Here is a 15504-nt window from a genome sequence, read left to right on the forward strand (position 1 = left end):
CCATGAAGTCACTGCCCAAGTCACCGAGTCCAGGCTCAGCAGCCCCAAAGCAGAGCTCACGGCTGTCCCCAGAGGAGCAGCCATGGGACAGGGTGTCCTGGAGCTGCCACCACCCGCAGCTGCTCAGGTGTCACCCGGGGCCCAAAAACCCAAAGCGAAGGGAGAGGCTGTGCTCCCTGCCAGGCCCAAATTAGTGGCACTGAGATGGGTCATCCCCTGCCACGGCTGGAAAGGCACAAGTCACGCCAAGAAAAACAGCACATGGTGTCACCGGGAAGCCACCGAGCCTGGGGGCACACAGGTCATGCTGCCAGGGGACAGGGATGTCCCCAGCGCTGATGCCCCAGGGGAGATTCAAGGGGGCCACATCAGTGCTGGGGCCACGCTGGTGCTGTGTCCTTGTCCCCACAGCTTGGCGGTGCTCTGGTGTCCCCCACCACTCCCCGGGCAGCATTTTGCAGCAGCCGGGGGAGGTGACAGGTGCCATTCCCCAGCCCTGTGTCACCTGCAGTAATGACACCCTGCGCTCCCTTTCATCTCAGGGCCTCCCGGGCGGCCTCTCTCCAGAGGCATCGCTCATCATCCCTTCCAGGATGGGATGTGGCCACGTCTGGGGGTCCAGGGTGGTGACACAGGGACCCCAGGCTGAGATCACAGAGTGACAGCAGACACTGACACCCCTCACGCCATGCAGTGGGTGCTCACCGTGCCTCTGTGCCAAATCCAACCTCGCTGTGGCCAGAGGAGGAAAACACCTCTTCGGACAGCTGCAGCCACCACAGCCGCTGGTGGCACTGCCCAGGGACACGGGTGACCAGCAGGGAGGCTCTGGGGACAGCGAGCAGTGGTGGCACCTTTGGGATGGGCTGAGTGGGAGCGAGTGGGGCTGGACAGTGAACTCGAGTGACTGGGAGGTGTACAGGAGCTGTGTTTGCCGAGGGAGGATTTGGACACGGCCAGGGAGAAGGACTCCACCTCCTAAACCCACAGCGGGCACGTGGACAGGGGCATGTGCGTGGGGATGGCAGTGTGGGCGTGGGGACGGTGACGAGTGTGCAGATGCATGGGACAGCAGCAGATGTGCATGGGACAGCGGCTGTTTGCCTGGAGATGGTGGCTTTTGTGCGTGGGGACGGCAGGGAAATGCATGGGGATGGATGGAATCTGCCTGGCGACAGTCTGTGCCTGCGTGGGGACAGCTCTGTGTGACCAGAGCAGCCACGCACAGCTAGCCGGGGTGTGCATGGAACAGGCAGGGTGACAGCTGCTGCGGCATGGGGACAGCGACAGCCCGGGACACGGCTGACGTGAGCGCTGCCAGGGCGCTGCCGTGAGAGCAGGGCAGCCGGAATGCCCCCACCCGACAGCAGCGCTGCTGCTGCTGCCCCGGGGCGACGCTGGGTGACGTTGGTGGCTCCGGGAGAGAAGGGCTTGGTCCCTGCTGCTTGCTCAGGGAGTTGGCACACGCCCTGCTTAACGCCGAGTGGGACGGAGCTGATCCCACGCGGGTCACGGAGTCCCCGAGGTCTCTTCACCTGGCGGCTGAAGAGACTTTCACCCACTGCTCCACTCGCCCAGCTCTTCAGCCCCTTTGCCCCAGTTCCCCCCGTGACCAGCCCATCACGGGTGACAAAGGTCCCCAACGCGCCGAGGGGTCTCAGCTCAGGTCGAGGGGTTCCAGCTATGCCTCCATCAGCCCTCCGGGCAGCCTCAGCCCCTTCCCGTGCCCCCGGCAGTGAGGTGTCCCTGCTCCTCCCCATGCACACGTTCCGCTGCAGCCCGGCTGGGACGAAGCAGTGTCCCCCGGGCAGCCCCGGGATGCTGCCAACCCCAGATCCATGGGGCGAGAGGGGTCGTGGCACCCTGACCCGCCATCCCTCTGCCCAGCCCCTGTGCCACCTCCATGTCCCCAAAGGGGCTCTGCCAGCCTCGTGCCACCCCCGGCAGGCAGGATCCGCCCTCGTTTCACCCCAAGACGATAATTATTCCTTAAGTGCCAACAAAACAAATGAACAAAGCCCGGGCTGGCCCTTGCTGAGCTGGAAGGAAACGGCCCGGGTGCCATTCCCAGCGCCAGGTTCGCTGCCGGCGGCTCTCCGCGATAATCGTTTGGTGATGGATGCTAACGAGCGGCTCAGCCAGTCCGGCCGGGGCGCGTCAGCTCTTTCCAGTAAGCCGATGTTATCTCCGGAGCCCGCAGCACCTCTGCCCCCTCGGCCGGGGCAGAACCAGAGAGCGTCCCAGCTCATCCCAGAAGGATCTGCAGCGCCTTGTCCATCCCATCTCCATGTCTGTATCCTGCCTCACCGCCCAGGGCTGTTGTGCCTGGGGGTCTCCCAGACCCTCTGTCCGTGGGGTGCTCAGCCCCCCGATCAGCCCTTCCTCCTGCTGAATCCCCCCGCTGGATGGATCCTGATCCCTAAAGCCATTTGGCTCCTCTCAGCCTCTTGGGAAGCCCTTCCTGATCCAGCTTTTTTGCCGGCAACATCAAAGGGGTTTTGCAATGAGAGGCAGCTGCCTGATTTTATAATCAAGTTCCTTGGAAAATCACTTTCCAGCAGGACTCCCCTTCTCCCGTGCCCCAGTTTGGAGCCTCACGGGGAGTAAGCAGGAGCAGCTTTTAATCCCGATGAGAAGCCTGCTGGAGTCACGCAATGACACAGGCAGAAGCCAGGGAGCAAAGCACCACAGCCCGAGGAGCATCACCATGTGGGGACCCCGGTGGAGGGAACTCCAGCTCCCCTGGGAACCACTCGGGCTGTCAGTGCATCAGGGAAGGAGGAAGATTTCAGAGGGAATCAGGGCTCAAGACTGGGCTTCTCTCCCGTCCAACCCTGGCTGTGGGTGTTCCTAAACACCCCACTTCCCCCAGTTCCTCTTTCTGCAGCCACTCCAGCTTCCAGCAGGAAATCCCTGGGATATGGCAGAAGCCTTGGCTTCGGAGACAGACTTTGCATCTTGGAAGAACTCTGCAGTGCTTTCCCTGAGGGGAAAAGTCCCAGGGTGGAAGTTTGAGCGTTTCCAGGGGAGTTCTTGCAATAAGGCCCAGCGAGGGTGTTAAAATAAATCAGCGCTGGTTTATCTCCCAGCAGGGCTCTTGGCTTCTGAGGATGGATCCCAGCTCCAAGCAGGAACTGGGAAATGGGAGCAGCCACTGCAGGTGTGGAGCTGGAGTTGTGCCCATCCATCCCCGGGACTGCAGGGCACCAGGCACCTGCTCGGCGGGGAGGTGCCTGCTGGAAATGTCTGCAGGGCGAAACGCTGTGGAGAAATGAGCTCTGCAAAGGGATGGGAATTGTTGGGATGAAAGGAAATGAGCGGCCAGAGGCTGGGGACATGTCTGGCCCCAGGAGGAGGTGGTGGCTCGGCTGAGAGATGAGCCACGCGCTGGGATTTGGCGCTGGGTCTGAACTCCCGGAGCTCCAACACCCCAGGGTGTGACCAGAGCTGGCACAGAGGGGCCCTGAGGACACAGCTGGCCTGGGAAAGGGTCTGGGGGAGTCAGGCTGGGGATATTGGGCTGTGGAGTGACAGGCTGTGGGGTATCAGTGGGGTGTCAGACCATGGGGAATCACTCCACGGAGAAGGAACGGGGCACCAGCCTGTTGGCATCAATGGGGGATCAGATCACAGGGCATCAGTGGGACCCCAGGGTATTAATGGGGCACCATTGGGGCATCAGATCATGGCGAATCAATAGCGCATCAGACCGTGGAGAATCAGCGGAGTACCAGGCCGCTGGGCATCAATGGCCATCGCTGGGACACCATGGCATGGGGTATCAGTGGGCGTCAATGAACAGCAATGGGCGTCAGTGGGGCACCAAAGAGCACCGATGGGACATCAAAGGGCAGCAGAGAGGTGTCAGCGGGGTACCAAAGGGCACCCAAGGGGCACCCAAGGGGCACTCAAGGGGCACCAAGGGGCACCAAGGGGCACCCGAGGGGCACCCAAGGGGCACTCAAGGGCACCAAGGGGCACCAAGGGGCACTCAAGGGGCACTCAAGGGGCACCAAGGGGCACCAAGGGGCACCCAAGGGGCACCAAGGGGCACCAAGGGGCACTCAAGGGGCACCAAGGGGCACCCAAGGGGCACCCAAGGGGCACCAAGGGGCACTCAAGGGGCACTCAAGGGGCACCCAAGGGGCACCAAGGGGCACTCAAGGGGCACCCAAGGGGCACCCAAGGGGCACTCAAGGGGCACTCAAGGGCACCAAGGGTGTCACTTTAACGCTGTCCCTCGAGCGCGCGCCGTCCCGACCAATCACGGCCGGGATTCCCGCGCGCCGCGGGGGCGGAGCTACCTCGCCCCGCCCTGGACACGCCCCTCTTCCCGCCCCTCTCCCTCTCCGCCGCTCCGATTGGGTCTCTGTCCAGCCCGGCTCCTCCCCCCGGGCCCCAGCTCGGGCCGGGATTGGCGGGGAGCCAGGCCAATGGGGCGCGGCGCGGGGCTATATAAGGCGCGGCGGGGCGCGGGCAGGCGCAGCGCTCGGCGGAGCCGGTGGCGGGCGGGGGGCGGCCGGGGCTGGTTTTGCGCGAGTCCTTGCGGGCACCGACCGCTCTCCCGCCGCGCCCCGCGCAGCCGCCCCTCGCCGGCGCCACTTGGGGGTTGGTTTTTTTTTTTTGGTTTTTTTTTTTTTTTTTTGCCTTTGCCCCTATTTTTAAATTTTCCTCCCGCTTCCCCTCCGCACCCGGCACTTCCGGCTGGTTTCCGGGCGGTTTCCGGGTGAGCGGCTCCTTTCCCGGCGGCGTTCGGCTGGGGCGATGCTGGTGGCGGCGGCGGCGGCGGGAGCCGCTCCGGGCGGCGAGGAGCAGCGCGGGAGTCGCTTCAGCGTCCTGACGTGGGAGCAGGTGCAGCGGCTGGACCAGATCCTGGGGGAGGCCGTGCCCATCCACGGCCGCGGCAACTTCCCCACGCTGTCGGTGCGGCCGCGAACCATCGTGCAGGTGAGCGCCGGGATGGATGGGTGCGGGGGGCGGCGGGCCGTGCTCCGTGCCCCGCTGGACTCTGCCCTGCTCCACCGGGGGTCAGGGAGAAAATAAAAGTGCTGAGGCGGCGATAAGCGGCCCGGCGGGCCCCGAGCCAGCCCGGCCGGGCAGCCTCGTCCTCCCCCCGCCGGGCCCAGCGCAGGGCGGCCCGGGGAGCACAGAGCCGCCGAATGGTTCGGGCTGGAGAGCCTTCAGGATCCGGGAATAGCCTCAGCTGGAGGGGAACCACGAGGAGTGCAGCCCTGGATCTGCACAGGACACCCCCAGAAATCCCGCTGGGTGTCTCAAAGCTTTGTCTAAATGCTGCTTGACTTCTGGCAGGCTTGGAATTCGGGAAAGGCATCTCACTGCAGCCCCTTGCCACGGGCAGGGACACCTTCCACTAGAGCAGGTTGCTCCAAGTCCTGTCCAGCCTAGCCTGGTTGCTCCAGGGCGAGTTAAAGCTTTGGGGGGACAGGTGCCCATCATCCTGGGGTGCTGTGTGCTCAGCTGGCCCACTTCCCAACCCTGGGGGTCTTGGTGGGGCTGGCCACTGCCAGCAGCCACAGCAGGAATGTCTAAGGCAGGAAGGACCCTCCTGAAAAGCTCACATGTCTTTAAAATTCATGCCTCATCCCTGGAGCTGCTGCAGCTTGTGCCATGGATTCTGCTCAGCTTCCTCCCCTATTACGTTGTTCCTCCTCTTTTTGAGTTACTACGTTGTCCTAAAAAGCAGTGAAATGTGTGTGGCTGGGGCAAAAGTGGCTTTTTTTGGAGCTGCTTCCACGAAATGGCTTCGTGCTGGTGGACATGTTGGGCTCGTGTTGGAAGAGGCAGAGTTATTAATTCAAAGGCTGGATCAAATGTCTGTGTCCTTTGATTTCTGGGCACCACTGGCTGAATCCTCCAGAGCCTGCCCGAGACTTCGGCTCGTTCACGAGCTCCTGTTAGTTTAACCATCAAGTAATAACCGTGTTTAATATTAAACTAACAATGTAGCTCGAATGAGCTGATGCATATTCATATTTGGGAGGCGACTTCGTTCCTCAGTAATGACTCATCAAATGTAAAATCGGGCATGTTGGCTTCTAATTAAAAAGCCTATTCACCGTGCTAAAACCCAACCGGCTTTCACAATAACCGGGATTTTGGAGCCTCAGCTGCTTGAGAAATAGTTTGAGTTAAGCTTGGGAGATGGAAAGGTGACATTTGAAAGGCTGGTTTGGAATTCCTCGAGTTCCCGCCGCATCTGTCGGGGCAGAAGCGCTGGATTTTGGCTGCTGGAGCTTTGAGCTGAATGCCAGATGAGAGCTGCGGGCAGAATGCTGCCCTGGGCTGGGGCAGCACCACGGCACTGAGCAGCATCAAATATTCCAGCAGTTATTCCTCTCTGGTTCAGCAGAACTGCGGCGATCTGGTGTCGGGCTGCCCAAAAGGATGCTGCCAGCAGCAGCTTCAAACGCGGGCTAAGTGAGGGCTGTAATTGTGCCGGCAGACCCTGTGTTTAGGGCTGACTAAGCTGGAACAAGTAACCCAAAAGGCAGTTATTTATCCTGTTGTTGTTGTTGTGGGAGGTGGGAAGCAGCAGGTCAGGACGCAGCAGGATTTGCTCCTGCCTGGCTGTCAGAGTCAATTATCCCAACCACACGGAAGGTGAGCTGCTGTTTTGGGAAGCAGGTCAGCAGCTGCCTAACCCTGGAAATATCCAACCCTGTGGGGAAAAATGCAGCCCTGAACCCACTGCCTGCAGCCATGGGGGACAAACTCCAGGTGAAGGTTGATGGGTGGAAGCTCCCAGGGAATGGTGAAGTGCTCTTCTCCCTGCTGCTCTGCAGGCTGGAGATTTCTGGGATGATTTGGGGCAAAGCTGACTCGAGAAGTTGGGTTTTTTCCCTGTTTTCTGAATACATCTCACACGGACAGACCTGGAGAACTCGAGTAAGCCTGGAGTTTATGGGTCTGGAATGCTGCAGGTCCTGGGCTGTGCCTGGAAAGGGGTTAAGCAGATGTTCTTTGGGGATAGGAAATTAATCTGGAACGAGATCTTCTCCAAGCACTGGGCCCAGCTCTGCTTCTAACACTTGGTGACCTATATCTTGTCTCTCTAAGCCTGAGAGCACAAAACTCTTTAACTCCACAAGTAGTGCTGGAGCTGTGCCCCGGGTGAGTGACTCCAGTTGGCAACAAATGCAGACCAAGAGGTTGCATCCCAGGGTCGCCTGTGTGATGTTTGTTCAATTTGGGGGAATAACCTTGTGTGTCTTCTAGGAGCAGATTAATTTTTTCAAACCATCTGCCTTGGAAAACAACTTCTTTCACTGGCTGGACTGGCTGTGCTGGTGGGGACTTGGGGCTTCCAGTGGTGAATAGTTCCCTGGTTAACTGTTGCCTGACATGTGACTGTCACCACTGCCTTGGCGAGGAGCCCAGCTGCTTTTCCAGCCAGAGCAGGGATGGCTCATGTCAGGGAGAGAGGGGAAGCACCGCCGGAGAAGCTTCCTTGTGAGCCTTAACAACCTCCCAGGTTGGAGGTTTGTTCTGAGATGTCAGAACAATGGGTTTGTTCCGAGATGTTTTTGTAAAGGCAGCAGAACTTGCTGGTGGCCCTTGGCTCAGTCACTGAGGGTCTGGGATATGATGAGGGTTTCATGCTGCAGTCCCTGACCTTTTCTGTGTTCTTCCTTCCAAACAAAACCCACAGAGGGGCAGGGAGAGTTTTACAGCTGCTGAGACCAGAACAGCAGTGCTTTGGATCTCCCCCAGAACTGCTCAGGACCATGTCAGCCAAGAGGGTTTGGCCTTTCTGATAAAGTTTTGAATTAAAATTCACATTTTGGGCAGCCGAAATGCAGAGTTTGTGAGGCCTCTCAAACCAGGGCAGGGCCAAAGGGCCCAGTCAGACTGGCTCTTAGTGATCCAATTTGTCCATTTGTGTCCCAAGCTTTGGCTCTTTCAAGCCATAGCCTTGCTCCAGGCTGGCTGGTTGGGCTCCCAGGAAAATGGAAATGGCTAGAGGGGAACATGAAAGCAGGATGAGAGGTGGGAAGAGCTTCTGCTGGAAGGTGTAAACCTAATCTTCCTGAGATCTTTGAGCTGAGTTAAACTCAAATTATAAGCTGGTGTCCTGATAGTTTATTTTATGGTCTTGGGGGTTATTTTAGCCTCCTGCTTGTTAGGTAATCAGGCAGGTGATTCAGCTTCCCTGTAAATGAACAAAGCTTTGGAGGGGCTGCTGGGTGTGCCAGGACTGAGCAGGCAGCATTAAAATCACCAGAGTAACACCCGTAAGATGAAAGCTGCCTCTTGTGCTTGATAGCATGCCAAGCTCAGCACGAAGCTCTGACACACTGGAAATTGTTAGGATACACTTACTAGTTGGGACATGAACTTGCATACGCCTGGCTGGGGCTTTTGAGCTGCTCTGGCATCTTGATTTGCCTTTAATGAATCTTGACAGGCCGAAGGGGATGGCTAAAAGGAGTGAGCCACCCTGATTAAATGCACGGGGACTGCTGCAGACTGTGCTGCCACCTCCTATTTGGGGTCACTTTGGGTTCGGCTGGTCTTGGCTTGGTGGCTGGAACCAGGAGGGGAGAAAGAGGGCAGAGAACACCCCAAAAAATGGGGTCAAACAACCTCTCCAGGCTGGTGTGAGGAAGGCAGGGAGAGCAGACACTGCACTGGAAGCACAACAGCTGATCCTGTGCAGTCAGATCCCTCTAATGCCAGGGAATAAGTAAAGGAGAGCCACCCCCAGCTGCTGGCAGGACTCGGGATGCTTTCCAAAGTGACCTATTTCCAATGGATTAGCTTTTTATTTCACTGTCTTGCACTGGAATGACCCATATAAGTGCTGGGAGTGAATCCCGCTGTCCCCAGGCTGCTCCAAGAATTCCTTCTTGGCTCTCACTGACTCTCTTTCTGTCTCAGGTTGTCCGTAGCCGCCTGGAGAAGAAAGGAATCCCAGTCCACAACGTCAGGCTGAATGGCTCAGCAGCCAGTCACATCCTCCACCAAGACAGTGGCTTGGGCTACAAGGACCTGGACCTCATTTTTGGGGTGGATCTGAAGACAGAAGACGTTTTCCAGCTGGTCAAAGATGTGGTCATGGATTGCCTGCTCGACTTCCTCCCCGAAGGTGTCAACAAGGACAAGATCACCCCCATGACCCTGAAGGAGGCCTATGTGCAGAAGCTGGTGAAGGTGTGCAACGAGACTGACCGCTGGAGCCTCATCTCGCTCTCCAACAACAGCGGCAAGAACGTGGAGCTCAAATTCGTGGACTCTCTGCGGCGCCAGTTCGAGTTCAGCGTGGATTCCTTCCAGATCATCCTGGACTCGCTGCTGCTCTTTGGGGAGTGCTCGGAGAACCCCATGGCCGAGAACTTCCACCCCACGGTCACCGGGGAGAGCATGTATGGGGACTTTGAGGAGGCCATGGACCACCTGCGCAACAGGGTCATCGCCACCAGGAACCCCGAGGAGATCCGGGGCGGGGGGCTCCTCAAGTACTGCAACCTCCTGGTCAGGGGCTTCAAGCCCAAGTCTGAGGTGGATATGAAGGCACTGCAGAGGTACATGTGCTCCAGGTTTTTCATAGACTTCTCTGACATCGGCGAGCAGCTGAGGAAGCTGGAGTGTTACCTCCAGAGCCACTTTGTGGGCATGGAGAGCAACAGATATGACTATTTGATGACCCTGCACAGGGTGGTCAACGAGAGCACAGTCTGCCTCATGGGACACGAGAGGAGGCAGACCCTGAACCTCATTGCCATGCTGGCTGTGAGGGTCCTGGCTGAGCAGAACATCATCCCCACCGTCACAAACGTTACCTGCTACTACCAGCCAGCCCCTTATGTCAGTGAAATAAACTTCAACTACTATGTGACCCACGTGCAGCCCTTCCTGCCTTGCAATCAGTCTTACCCCACGTGGCTTCCCTGTAACTGAGCCAGGACAAACTCCAGGGTCTGTCCTCCAAGGTACTTCCTTGCCTTGGGGTGTTGGGAGGGTGGGGAGGGGGAACAAAATAAAACCTACCAACCTTCCTAGAACTGGAACAAAAGGAAACTTCCTGGACTCTTGCTTGAGCGTCTCGTTCCTGGGGTTGTTGGAACGAGACCTGTCTGCTGTACACTGTGATGGGAAGTGCAGTGTTATGGAAATGACTCCTTATGGAATTCTGGAGGCAGTAGGGTGGGTGGGGGTGTGTGAGGGGAGACTGTAGAATTGCGCTAAGGTAGAGCTGCACTGCCCTGAAATGGATCTGAATTGTGGTTTGTTTTTTTTTTTTTTTTTTAGTGCAGGAGGTGTTATGGGTGTGCAAACTTGTGGTTTCTGCCGAGAGAAGCCAGAGTGGCTAATTCCTTTGAAGGACCAAAGAATCCTGTTTAAGTGCCTGTAACAATATAAACACAACTGTACTGTAAACCTTTATTATTTTTTGCGGGGGCTGATGGCCCAGAGCTTGAGTGGGGAATGTCTGAAGAGGACAATGTTTCTGTCGTGGGTGGGAGGGTCGCAAGATCATTTCTTAGCCTGGCTGAGGCCAGAGCAGGTTCTGTGTTGCTGAGGGGTTTGGGTATGACTTGCTGCCTGTGAAGGACCAGCTGGAGCCAAGAGCTGCCAAAGCAGGGCTGCATAAATGGGATTGGAATAGCTACGTGGAAATGCCTAAAACTAGGAACACTGGGGAGGGGGGAGTGCATGGTGGAAAATGCTATGCAGAGCTTGCTGGAAAAAAGGCAGCAGGGACCTACACGTTAATTTTTTCAAGCTCCCAAGTCTGCAGTGCCAAAAGATAGTTGAGTTCCTAAATGATGAGGCAGATGATTTGTCCAGGAGCCTGCCCCAGGCTGCCATACGTAATCCTGTATTTTCTAGGGGAATTTGAAATGCTGCTCTTCCTTTTCTTTTTTTTTTTTTTTTTTTGGCATGCAGTGTGGTTTTGATACACAAAGCCAGAGGCCAGCTGGGCTATCGAGGAAGGTGAGGCTTGTCCTTTGAAGCACAAACCATCCAGGTCAGTCATTTCCAGCCATTGCTGTGTCCTCCAAGGAGGTGGACAGACCTCTTCCATGCTGGAGATCATCCCTTGGGCAGGTCCTATCTCCAAAGCAGCCTATTCCCAGCTGGGTGATTCCCTGTGGGAGCCACTGATAGCATTTGAAATTCATTCTCTAGCCAGAAATGGAGCCTGGGGTTGGGGGTGAAGTTTATTGGCCTTAGGAAAAAAAAATGTCTTCTGAACAGACTCTCTTGTGTCTTGAGGGTTTGGCTCTCTCAGTCCAATGTGGCTTTGAAGTTGTTGGGTGTCTGGAGCACAAAAGTTTTTCACGGAGGTGCCTGGATTGCTGTGCCCATGAGACATCCCAGATTTCCCAGTGCAGGGAGGGAGAGGTGGGCAGGCAGCAGGCATTCCCTAGGGATGCTGCTCTGGGAACACCACGACTTCCTGGTGCTTCCTCTGAGGTTGACATACTCGAGTATCTTTACTAACTTGTTTTTTTGGGGGTTTTTTTGTGTTTTTGTGACAAAACTGTAATAGCTGGGCAGATTGAAATAAAGACTAGATCCTTGGAATGTGTATAGCCAGATTGGTACCTTTTTTGGGGTAGGGGTGATATGGAGGGGGAGTAAAGGGGTGGGGGTGGCTCTTGTGCTTAACATGAACTAACCCAGCTGAAATTGGTGCAGCTCTGCTCCTTCCCCAGTGGGAGCTGGGATTGTGGCACCAACAGTGCAGTGATTGCAGGTTTTTTAGCTGCCTCCCTGCAGATCAGCTTTGCCTTCACGGCCAACCCCTGTCACTCCCCAGAGCCTCATCCCTGTGGTGGGAGCTTGAAATTTCCCAATGCAAGGTAAAACTGATTTAAGGGCTGCTCTTGGGAGCCCAAGTGTGCCCCCTTTGTGGCTTCAAGGAAGATGAGATTTTTTTGTGTTTTAAACTGAATGTAGATGCCACGTAGCATGTTTTTTACAGGCTGCTCCTGCCCACAGACACACTGAACTGAGATTCCCTCCTTCCCTTCCAGATGTCCAAAAAGATTCACTACAGCCAACAGCTCGACAGGGCGACTTACCATTGAGATTGCACTTTTGATTTATGGAGTGTGTGTGATGGGACTCTTGTGAATGGGTTGAACCTGAATTTTTCTAGACCTTGCAGTGATACTGTGCTACCTCCTGTGAGGGGGCAATTGGAAGATTCCAGTAGCTTGAATGGCACTTGATTTCTTTCTTTTTGTTGTTGTTGTTTTGTTTGTTTTAAATGTCTTTTTTTCCTACACCTGTATCACTTGTCATGCGATGGGCTTGACATAGACTCACTAGATTCTTTAGAATCTGTTACGAATAAATACAGTGTATTCAAATTTGTTGGATTATTTTTATTTGCTTGTCTGTCTCGGTAGTGTGATGAGGAGATGATCCTGTTCCCACCAAAACCCAGGCTTGGAACCAACTGGGCACCTGGAAAGGGGTGAGCTGAGGTCATTGTGGATCTGCCCAGGTGCTCTCTGTACATCAGGCTGCTCCATCATCATTCAGAGCAGCTCTGAATCCTGGGAAGTGCTGTAGCTGCTGGCAGGTCACTCTCCTGAAGCTGAGGGAGGTTTCTATTTATAATACTGCTCTTTGGTGTTGTGCATTTTCCCTTTTCCTGGTGCTCCTCGTGTTGCTGCAGGGGGAGGGTGGCCTGAGGTGGCAGCCTGGTGCCACTGATGGTCTGAGGTCCCTGAGGTGGGGGTGGCACTGGGAGACTCCCCTGGTTTTCCAGGGCTTCATTCCCTGCTGGTGGCTGTGAGAAGCAGGAGGTGTGTGGAGCAGTTGAGACTTGGTTCAGTCTGACCCACCTGCAGAGTGGTTCCTCTTGGAAAAGGGGAGGCTGAGAGGCTGTGCAAGGTTTGTCTCCCAGAAAAAGCTGTGTTCTGCTGATGTTCAGGCCAGATTCCCGTGGGATGGCTGGCAGCCTGGTGCAGCTCCTCCAGCCCTGGCTGCCCTCCAGCCTAAGATGAAGTTTCACTTCCCCCTGTCAAGCTCCAGGCAGTTCTGGTTCCACTGCAACAATGGAGCTGATGATGTGCCAGTCCCTCTTTGGGACAAACTTGCTGGCTCTGCATCTCCAAATTTTTTCAGTCCTGGGCCAAAGTTTCCCTCTGACAACAGGGCTGGGATGTTCTTGCTGGGCTGGCACTGTGAGTCCCTGTCCCTGCTCGAGCAGGCTCTGCCTTTGCAGAGCTCATTTCTCTCCAAACCTGCTGGGTTTAGAGATGTTTCCTTCTTTCTGCCACAAGCCCAGCATTATCTCCTGCCTTTCCTAAGTGTGTCTCACATGTGGAAGCAGCTCTGAAGTATCTTTGTCCCTGAGCTGTCTTTGGTGTGGGTGGCTGGTCCTGCTGTTGATACTGTGGTGAATAAGCTGCCTCTGGATTTGTGACCCTGAGCAGAGCAGCAAAAGCCCTGACAGAGTCGGCTCAGCATTGTTGGAGTGGATCAGACCATACAAAGGGATGTTGGTGGAAAGTACTCGTTGTGATCAGAAAGGAGCTATCAATGTTTACAGCCGAGATTCCGATCCCTCTTTTGTTAAATGTCAAATAAAAAAAACCCTATATATTTTCTCACAGCCTGTAGTCTGTCATTATTTTCCTCTTTGAGCAGAGGGGACAATGGATAAGTCAGGATGTGCCTGAGGATCTGGTGGGTGAAATTTGGATTCTCGTAATGTTTCAGTGCTTCCCTCAGCTTTGGCTCTGGAGCGTTGCTCCAAGGACAGACGTGTGTGGGGTGGCTGTTCCTTTATAGTAACTATCTCTAAATGCAGTCCCTATATTTAGCCCCGTGGTCTGGGCTGTGCCCAGCTCGGTAACTGGTGTTGGGAGCGGAGGAGCTGTTGGGAGTGCAGTGTGTGCCCACAGCACCTCTGCACAGGGCTGCTGGCTGAGCCGTGCTGGAGATGCATCCAAAAATACTCAGCCTTGTAGCAGCAGCATTGCTCCTGGAGCTGGCAATGCAGCTTTTACAGCTGCAGCTTTTTCTCCTGGAAGGACACCTGGCCATGCTCCAAACTCACTGAAACGGCAGGAATTTGTCTTGACTCCAGCATGCAAGAAGCATCTTGCTCCAACCCTCCTGCTTCCAGCCGTCCTTAATCTGCTGGCCCAGTGCCGAGGGTGGCACCAGCTCTGTGCAGGCGGCTCGCTAGACCCAGCACGGCATTTAAATTTTATTTTAATCTCTCTATTTAGCTTTTTCCTTGCAGTGCGCCAGCGTTTCTCCCTGGCTGCCCTTCTCCTCCTCCTCGTCGCCGGGAGCCGCTGGGGCAGCGCGGGTGTGAAGGCTGCTATTGGAGCTGCTGAGCAGGAGAGAACAGGCTGTCTGTGTGGCTCCTCTTGCCATTTATAGCTGTGCTCGGGAGCTCCAGCGCTCGGTCCTTGCGCTCCAGCGCTCGCTGCCAAGCACGAGACAAATGCTCCATTGATGTTGGTTCCCGGAGGGTTCTGCGCTCCCGGGATGGAGCTGAGCTGCCCGAGGATGGCACAACCCCCTGCCTGCCCTGAGCCTTGCGGGGGAAGGCCGAGGGTGAGAAATGTGTGGGGACTCTGCTGTGTCATTGACCCTCCGATCTTATCTGCTGGCCCTGCTGCCGGAGCTGGTTCAGGCTTTTCTGTTCCAAAGGGGCTTTGTGCTCCTGCTGGAATCATGGAATACCCTGGCTTGGAAAGGAACCACACAGATCATCAAGGACAACTCCAGGTGTGCCTCAGAGAGTTGTCCAGACCTTCCTGACCTCTGGCAGACTTGGTACCATGACCACTTCCCTGGGGAGCCTGTTTCAGTGCCCAGCCACCCCTGGGTGTAGAACCTTTTGTGTGCACAGGTGGAGGAACCTTTAAAAAGCTTTTTTTTTCTCTGTACATGGACTATTTGCACTGTTCAGCTCCAAATACAGGTTGCCACAGACTTTTTGGCTAACAGCTCCATGATTTCCCTGACAACTGCTTTCTCTCACCTCTGACTTCTTGGATCTCACCTGGAATGAGCAGCTCAGGCATTCCCTTCCCTTCTGAGCCATCACAAGAAGAGATCAGCTTGTGCAGAGCCTCTTGCCTGCTCCACAGCATTCCAGCTTCCCCCAAAATCCCAACGTGCCGCATGCCTGCTCTTCCCTGCTCCTTTTCTTGGGAGGAATGAACCACACGTGGCCGAGCTGCTGCTGGGGTGGAAGTTGCTGTTGGTTTGCTGCTCTCTCACCTGGGTGGATCCCTGAGCCCGGACACACATTCCAGCTTGTAGAAACAAGATGGCTCTGACAAATTTGATTGAAATCCTGTGCTGGCATCCCGAGGTATTCAGGGGAATGATTGACAGCTGTTGCAGAGGCGTTTCCTTAGGAAAGGAGGAAAAGAAATCAATCGTTTTGTCACCACAGCCTTGAGGTGTTGCACAACGGAGCCATGAGATAGGCCAAGGACGAGGTGTCCTTGCACCCCAAGCCCTGCAATCCCAGCAGCAATGCCAAGGAGAAATAGTGAC

The 15504-nt window shown here is 55.8% G+C and overlaps 1 protein-coding gene across 2 annotated transcripts; it reads left to right on the plus strand.

Moving 5' to 3' along the window:
- Positions 1-4469: 4469 nt before the first annotated feature.
- On the plus strand, positions 4470-12341 carry TENT5B (terminal nucleotidyltransferase 5B). Of its 2 annotated transcripts, none has more exons than XM_085081557.1 (3): positions 4470-4947; positions 8899-9950; positions 10270-12341. In XM_085081557.1, exons 1-2 carry the CDS (start codon positions 4765-4767, stop codon positions 9916-9918), a joined length of 1203 nt encoding a protein of 400 aa, XP_084937683.1. In that variant the 5' UTR covers positions 4470-4764; the 3' UTR covers positions 9919-9950; positions 10270-12341. The 2 variants fall into 2 exon arrangements, with proteins under 2 accessions (XP_084937683.1, XP_084937684.1); XM_085081558.1 differs by having other exon boundaries at positions 10275-12341.
- Positions 12342-15504: the final 3163 nt, after the last annotated feature.

Source organism: Lichenostomus cassidix, chromosome 23 (assembly GCF_008360975.1).
Source record: "Lichenostomus cassidix isolate B80296 chromosome 23, HeHo_3.0, whole genome shotgun sequence".
Classification (NCBI taxonomy): domain Eukaryota; kingdom Metazoa; phylum Chordata; class Aves; order Passeriformes; family Meliphagidae; genus Lichenostomus; species Lichenostomus cassidix.

Bases quoted from the DNA above. Each gene is read 5' to 3' on its own strand.
- TENT5B (XM_085081557.1), top strand. From the start codon at position 4,765: ATGCTGGTGGCGGCGGCGGCGGCGGGAGCCGCTCCGGGCGGCGAGGAG. The intron at 4,948-8,898 runs GTGAGCGCCGGG...TTTCTGTCTCAG, and splicing joins GGCCGCGAACCATCGTGCAG to GTTGTCCGTAGCCGCCTGGA.